We start from the raw sequence: 8,442 nt of genomic DNA, 5'->3' as shown, positions 1-8,442 counted from the left end.
TACTTATCACCCTGCACAAAACTAAAGTCCAAGTAGATCAAGGACCGCAACATAACCAGACATACTAAACTTGTTTAAAGAAAAAATGGGGAAGAGCCTTGAGCTCATTGGCACAGGAGACAACTTCCTGAACAGAACACCAACAGCACAGGCTCTAAGATTAACAAGCAATAAATGGGACGTCATGAAACTGAAAAGCTTCTGGAAAGCAAAGGACACTGTCATCAAAACAAAAGGACAGCCTACAGATTGGGAAAGGATCTTCACCAACCCTATATCTAACAGAGGGCTAATATCTAGAATATACAAAGAATTCAAGAAGTTAAACAGCAATGAACCAAGTAATCCAATTAAAAAATGGGATACAGAGCAAAACAGAGAATTCTCAATAGAGGGATATCGAATGGCAAAGAAACACTTAAAGAAATGCTCAACATCCTTACTCATCAGGGAAATGCAAATCAAAATGACCCTGAAATTTCACCTTACACCCTTCAGAATGGCTAAGATCAAGAACTCAAGTGACAACACATGCTGGAGAGAATGTGGAGAAGGGGGAACCCTCCTCCATTGCTGGTGGGAATATAAACTTGTACAACAACGTTGGAAATCAATTTGGTGCTTTCTCAGACAATTAAGAATACTGCTACCTCAAGATCCAGCTATAACACTCCTAGGCATATATCCAAAAGATACGCAAGTATACAAGGACATTTGCTCAAACGTGTTCATAGCAGCTTTATTCGTAATAGCCAGAACCTGGAAATAACCCAGATGACCCTCAATGGAGGAATGGATACAGAAATTGTGGTACATTTACACAATGGAATACTACTCAGTTATTAAAAACAAGGAAATCATGAAATTTGCAGGAAAATGGTGGGATCTAGAAAAGCTCATCCTGGGTGATGTATCCCAGAAAGCAGAAAGACACACATGGTATAAACTCACTTATAAGTGGATATTAGACACATAATATAGGATAAACACACTGAAATCCATACACCTAACAAAGCCAAGCAATAAGGAGGAGCCTGGGTAAGATGCTCAATCTTCATTCAGAAAGGCAAACGGGATAGACATTGGAAGAAGGTGAAAATAAGGAACAAGACAGGAGCCTACCACAGAGGGCCTCTGAAAGACTACCCAGTAGATGCTGAGACTCATTGGGCAGAGTACAGGGAATCTTATGAAAGAAGAGGGAGATAGAAAGACCTGGAAGGGTCTGGAGCTCCACAAGGAGAGTAACAGCACCAAAATCTGGGCCTAGGGGTCTTTTCTGAGACTGATACTCCAACCAAGGACCATTCATGAAGAGAACCTAGAACCCCTGCACAGAGGTAGCCTGTGGCAGCTCAGTCTCCAAATGGGCTTCCTAATAAGGGGAGCAGGAGTTATCTCTGACATGAACTCAGTGGCTGGCTCTTTGATCACCTCCCCCTGAGGTGACCAGGCCACAGAGGAAGACAATGCAGCCAGTCCTGATGAGACCTGATAAGCTAGGGTGAGATGGAAGGGAAGGAGGACCTCCCCTATCAGTGGACTGGAGAAGGGGAATGGAAGGAGATGAGGGAGGGATGGTGGGATTGGGAGAGGATGAGGGTGATGCTACAGCTGGGATACAAAGTGAATAAACTGTAATAAATAAAAAATTATATTAATTTAAAAAATACAAAAAAGAGTAAAGCTAAGTAGTGGCGTAGACAACAGCATAGAGCTTTCCCCTGAAGGATGTGGACTCGCTGCGCTGCTTTTCTCAGTGTCAGATCCTGACTAGAAGCAGTTTCTGGGAGGTTAATTTGGGCTCATCATTTGAGAGGAGCTAGTTTATCCTGGCAGGCAAAGCATGACTGTAGGAGCATGAGACAGAATATGCAATCAGGAAGCAGAGAGCATAGAAATTGGGCTGAGCTAAGATACCTAACGATCTGTCCTTCGTGATCTATTCCCTCCACCCCAATGCCCTCTCTTAGCTATGCGCTAAGTGTTCAGGCTTGAGGTTTTAATTATCTCTCACTCAGCCGCAGTCTCCCTTGGTTCTCTGCTTTCCTAGAATGAGCCAGAAGCGTTGTGTGGGAGTTTCCAGGACTGACCCTCTGGTGGGCTCTATTGTGTGGCTGCAGGCCCATGTGTCACTCCCTCTCTGTCTTTGGTTTATTCGCAAGAGTCTCTGGGCACCATGAAATCAGTCCTCCCTTCTCTGCTTTATTTTCCCAAATAGCAGGTCTTCCAACATTGTGTATCATTCGTTCATCTTATCTATGATAAAACAAGTACATTTCAATTCCTTGAAAAACTGCAAAGCATAGAAGTGCCTAGCCGAAAAGATCTCAGTAGAATGAATAGAAACACAAGGCCCACAAAAATAGCTCATTGGGTAAAGGGGCTTACACTCTGACGACCTCTGGTCAACCCCTGGGAACTCCTTCATCAGGTGGAGGAGAGGACTCCCCCAGGTTGTTCTCTGACCTCCACACAGTGTCCTGTCATGTGCCCACCAACCAGATGAACACATGCAAAACAAATAGATGTCATGAAAAGGTTTTTAAGACAATGCAAACTGGAAAGCTACTGTGCTTCACAACTGGAATGCTTTGTAGCATTGTTTTGGACAGAAGGCTTAGTTTTGAAATAGCCTAGGAAGACCACAACATGCTGTGGCCTGTATCATGATCTTTCAAAGTCTATTAAGGTTAGCCCAGCACGGTAAGGTAGTTAGAGAGGGAGCCCATCTTCACAGCTTTTATTATAGCACATTGTTATGATGGCTTGATTTTATTAGAGGGTACTAAAAATCTCTGTCTCAGCAGCTAAACATCATCACAAGTATGTGGTTATGGGAACAAACCTAGAACAGATGACAGCGCTCCAAGTAGTTAGCATCCTCCCTAGACAAAGTGGACCTGGAGTAGACAAGGTCCCTATGTCTCAGTGTGAGTCAGCTAAGACTACAAGAATTCCATTTCTATTCAGGAAAATAGTTCAAACACTACACTTAGAGACCAAGCCTGTGCTTACAGCACTTAGAAGTCTTCATTTCAGAAGTCTGGAATTGTAATGCGCCAAGCTGTAGTGTAATACAAGCCCTTTATTACTAACCCTTCTATCTTTTAGAATGTAAACTATTTCCAGAAGTCATTTTAGTTCTAGAATGTTCTATTCTATGTATCTACTCTTTGGATATATAAATAGTAATTTATAAAATTAGAATGCAGTCTCTATAGGAAAACCTTGAGGCAGAGAGGTAAACATAAAAACTGACCAGCCCTAGGATCTGCAAGTGGAAAAGCAGGAGGCGGCAAGCAGAGGGAGAGATGTGGTGAGCTCACAGCGGCTTAGCCTAACCTGTCTCGTGTTCTCAACACTCATGGAGATCTCCTTCAATTTGTAAAAGTCATCCTTTGAAGGAGGCCAACCTGACACATTCTGTTTTGTCTCAGGAGTTAAGACACCTCAGGGTGTAGAATGATAAATGTTGACATCTAGGGGATAAAGTGCTAATGGGATAGATATGAAGAACTCAGTTAATATTCTCTTTGTAATATCACACTTTACAGGTGCTTGGCGTGCATATATATAGAAATAGACACTAAATTGGCCATCTAACCGGAATGTATGTAAGATGACAAGAGTGAAATAGTTCCTATTACTGAAATTGATTGGCTTCCATTATGTTTTAATGCTTTCTAATTTAAAGTCTAAAACACGGAGCGCATCTTCTCAGAGACCGCTGACAAAGGTGCCTGCTGCCCACGGAACAATGTTAACACCCACCGGTGAATAGCCCACCACCATTTCACATTTTATATAGACCCATCATTGCAGAATACACATTTCGTGTTAAAAATTTATACATCATGCAATACTGAATCCAGGCAATTTCCCAATGTCTGTAAATGGGGCTTTAGAGCTCTTGTAGTTTGAATCCAAATCACCAGAGAAGAGTTTGGTATTCAATATCTACCTTCACAACTCCTTGTTGCTTAGGATGGTATTACATCACTGTCTAGCCCAAAGCTTGCCAAGTGAAAGGGCTAAGGACACTTGGAATTAAACCTGGGAAATCAAATTACAGGTAACTGAGTCGACCGTTTACAAGACGCTTTTAAGTCCATCATGAGTTGCATTCTCTATGAATCTTATACAAGAGGCTGCAGCTTCCTCGATGGATTTTGACCAGCCACCAATATTGCCAGCAAAGTACGGGAGAATGCTGTCTGACATCTGGTTCAGGTATGCTACCTGCATCAAAGAGAAAACACAGCATATTGAGTTTTTATTGACGGAGAATGTACAAGCAAGAGACTGAAACTGTTGGTGAATGTATCTGGAAGGAGGGAGCCGAAGAGTGTCAGAGTGAGGACACACATTATAAAACTGATGAATAGGAGATCTGGGGGAAACGACGTTTTCCCAAATCTAGGAGGATGAATTAAGGTACAAATATTTCATCACACATACGGTGCACGAACTGCTATCAACAGCCTGAATGAGAAATCCAGCACATATGACCTCGCTCCTGATGTACTGTGGAGATGGTGGGATGGACGGCAGGGAAACTGACTTCACAGCCACGATGTACATGTTACTGAAAGATAAGAACACATGTTCTAACTCCCTGAGAGAATGGTTGTTAGACAGGAAATTTCTAGTTTATTAATTTAGTGATGTGGTTCTGAGGATTGAAATCAGGGCCTCTTGCATGGCAAGTTTTCCAGCCCTGGCTGTATCCCTCGTCTTTGGGACAATTTAATTGTCCCTGCAGAAGAGAGCTGTGAAACTGACTTCTTCAGGATGAGTGGTCTGTAGCACACAGCCTCGTCTACAGAGATGTTCAGAGGTAGGGGACACGTCACAAGGATGCAGTCACTGAAGTGTAACCGTGCCCTATCGGGCTGTGATTTCACTTTCCTGTCATTTTTTAATTAAAAAGAAACAACATTCAAACATTAAAGACTATAATAGGCTAGGAAATAAAAGTGGCCCTTCAGCCTGGTCTAGCTCCAGTCCCATTTCCTGCCTTGGAGGTGACTGTTCTCACCTACCCTTTGCTGTATGAGGGTAAAATCTCTGGATTTTATTAATGGATACAGCAGCATTAGCAAATGCACATATGATTATTATAAAATTGTCACTTTGCAAAGATAGCCTACAACTTCATTTTCCACCTAACAATAAACAGAGACATTTTTATATTTGTGACCGCATAAGTTCTTTATCTTCATTGGAGGCACACTGTGTTGTGGACTTATCATAATTTGTAAGATAGATATCATTTTATTTGTCATGTCCTTGGCACAATAGAAGATGTTACAGTGGGCACCAATGTACGTTAGTCCACACGTGTGGGGAGGTTATCTGAGACACCATTCTTTGGATTTCCTTGTACAGGGGAAGGCCGTGTTCAAACTCTGGGTCACAGCCCCAGCACACAGCCAGTCCAGATGCTCATACAGCAGGCCTTTGTGAATTCTAAGTCAACTTCTGGTGTCTTCACTCCTCTTCTGACTTTACTGACAACAAGAGGTCTTAAAAGTTTTTCAGATACTGATTCTAGTCAGTGTAGAGCAGAAGAAAGCTGCTTTAGAATGCTTGCGGATCCTTCGCACACATCTGACAATACATGAATGTATTTTAAAGTGGTAGCTAAGGTTTCATGTATTTAAAAAAAAACCTGGATAAGTATAATTGAAGACTAGAAATGTTCATGATGGCTTTCTTGCTTTCCTATTCTTTCATTTTTAGTCTCCATGATGCATCACATGAGCTGAATGTACTCACTCATTGTTGAGAGGCTTTCTTCGTGACACAAGTACGATAAGGTCTTTGGGTTTGTCTCCATTTACCACTGAGCAAGTGATGTAATATATCTGGTCGTCCTCACTCACCTGGTCTATGACTTCACAAGATCTGTGTGAAAAGAACAGCATCCAAGGACATGCTTTCTACCTGCTAGGATAAGCCATGCACTTTGCTTATTTGTTAGTACGATCCCCTTCTTGACATCTGTGTTCACCTGGACAGCTACCTCACCACCTTCCACACCCCACATAGATTCTGCTTGAAGCCTGCACAGAAGGAGTAATTTTGCAAGTGAAAGAAAGGTATCAGCGGTCTGGCTTCAAGGTCAGTTCCTTCAAAACTCCAGAGGAAGGCAATACTTTTTTCACAAAATTATTTTTTTCTAGGATGAAATAAAACATTTTGAATACAAACAGGAGGGATAAAGAGCCAGTCCAAGTGCTCAGGTAAAGAGATGCAGTATACTGAGAAGAATGCTAACTGTGAAGCTAAGCCATGTGCTGCTTACTGGCCAAATTGTGGTAGACAAATCATTTTATTATTTCATCTGTAAACATAGATAATACAATTTAGGGGTTTATTGTGTGAGTTAAATGCAAATACTTCCTACAGACCCTGAGTCTTAAGTAGATAGACAAGTTAGTTGAATTTAGATGACTTCATTGGCTTCTCCATTCATTCATGTTCAATTTAAATGGAATGCCAAGTGGAACAGAATTGTGAGAGAATCATTTAAAAGGTACCTTGTTGCTGCAGTGTTCTGTAGCCTAGGAGGCTAGGCCTGAGAGTAATCTGTCACTGCACAGTAGCAATGATAAGGCTCAGAGCTTCATAGTCATCCCTAGGGCAGTCTCTTGTATACAGTGGCACAGTGTTTTTATTATAACATATGCACGTCCTTCAGTATGCTCTAAATCATCTCTGGATCACTTATGCAATGTAAACGGTATGTTGATAGCTACTATACTGTTTAAAGAATGAAGTATAGGAAATCTGTACATGCTTGATGCTGATACAACCCCCCAACACACACATACACACACCATTTTTTATCCAAACTGTTTAAATATGTAGATGTGGGACCCATGAATAGGTTTCATAAACCATATTCCAGCAAAGTAGAATGGAAGAGATAGCTCCAGGAATGATGGACAGAGAGTCATGGAGAAAAGTGATTGGCTGGGAACAGGGCATGACGGGATCATCCAGGGGAACAGCAGGCAGTGCCTTCCTGCAGGGCTCAGCACTAACTCAGCAGTGTCTCACTAAGACTTGTGCAGGAAGTTCTAGGAAGACTTCGCTAATTCCTCAAGAGCAATGAGGCTGAGTAATGAAAAAAAAAAAAGAGTATGTAGGTGCTCCAGAGCCAGACTGAGCTGGAGCTCAGAAACAGGGACAATATCAACTTTGACATTGACAGTAGTATTACAACAGATGCTGTCCACCTATGCCAACTTGATACAGATGGTAAGCAGAGGAATGGAATAACTGTTGCTTTTTACGGCTCATGCAGCACGTCAGGCAGAACAAGCTCAAAAAGGTCTCTAAACCCCTGAACTGATATGCCATACATTGGGCAGATAACTCTAACTGAAGCTATATTTCCCCAGGCTTGATTAAGAAAAACATTTGAATTTGTTCTTACATGTAGTGAGGGTCCCACAAAGGCCGCTTTGTAAAGTCAGACAAGAGATGATAAGCCATGTGTGCTGGACTGCCAACATACTTTTCAACCTTAACGGATATGGCCTCTTGCTCTTCCAGGGTGTATATTTTTATCTAAAAGACAGAATGAAAGATTAGAAGGGGAATATACATATGCACACATATTTTCCTTTATGCACACACAGCAGTGGGCAGTCTTGAGTGCCTGCCTGCACCAGGTAAGGCACCTCTGTGGCCAACAACAATCGCACCCGTCTTGGCCCAGAAGCTGAAGCAGCCTCTTGATCGGTGTCATTGCAATAGTATGCAGGTTAGTTAATTTGCATCGTGTTTTTTAAATGAAAAACAAAAAACAAGAGCTTTTCTTTCTTGATTTCTGTGATATTTCCTGCCTCCACATACTAAAAACCGAATGTCACCAGGGTGCTTATCAGGCTGTGTCCCCTCTACCCTAAAACTTTGAAACAACACTGAATTGCAGTGGATTTCCAGGATATCAGGCATGTCTTCTAGTGGGTGGAAGTGACCCAGGAAACAAGTCAACTATCTTTAGGACAAACTTGATTTCTCAAAAGGACCCCTAGAACATACTTCTTCAGCACAAAGAATTCTTTGCTTTCTGAATCCCAAGGCTAATATGTAGTTAGGTAAGCAGGAGCCATTTGACAGACACTAAATTACTAATGCCATTTCTGTGGTTCTGGGCTTTCTTCTGGCTGTTTGTTTGTTTGTTTTTGAAAATTATCAGTTATGTGTTACACTAACAGCACATTTTTATTCTGCTCATTTTCTCCATTTCTTTCAGGGTGTTGAAATTTTCCATCTTATAATCATTCCCATGGCAACAAGCTGTGAGAAGACAAATGTGAGGTTATAACTCCAACCACAGGAACCAGGCAGATAGAAAGAAATCAAGCTGTGAAGACCTGGTCTCTACTAAAACATGTATCTGTATCTAAACATAATGTCATCATA

General features: G+C 41.7%; 1 protein-coding gene across 3 annotated transcripts in view; it reads right to left on the bottom strand.

Moving 5' to 3' along the window:
• Window positions 1–725: 725 nt before the first annotated feature.
• Acot12 (acyl-CoA thioesterase 12) overlaps window positions 726–8,442 on the bottom strand; it is a 47,753-nt gene continuing 40,036 nt past the window's right edge. For 2 of the 3 annotated variants that reach the window (XM_055625504.1, XM_055625503.1), the window contains 4 exons: window positions 7,448–7,581; window positions 5,782–5,910; window positions 4,462–4,588; window positions 726–4,242 (listed from right to left, as the gene is read on the bottom strand). In XM_055625504.1, the coding sequence (XP_055481479.1) occupies window positions 4,093–4,242; window positions 4,462–4,588; window positions 5,782–5,910; window positions 7,448–7,581 (540 nt within the window). In that variant the 3' untranslated portion in view covers window positions 726–4,092. The remainder of the gene's footprint in view (window positions 4,243–4,461; window positions 4,589–5,781; window positions 5,911–7,447; window positions 7,582–8,442) is intronic. The other variant, XM_055625505.1, reaches the window with a different exon arrangement.

Source organism: Psammomys obesus, unplaced genomic scaffold (assembly GCF_907164565.1).
Source record: "Psammomys obesus unplaced genomic scaffold, mPsaObe1.curated_primary_1811, whole genome shotgun sequence".
Classification (NCBI taxonomy): Eukaryota; Metazoa; Chordata; class Mammalia; order Rodentia; family Muridae; genus Psammomys; species Psammomys obesus.
The sequence above is the reverse complement of the archived record's forward strand: the minus strand, read 5'-3'. Positions and strand labels throughout refer to the sequence as shown.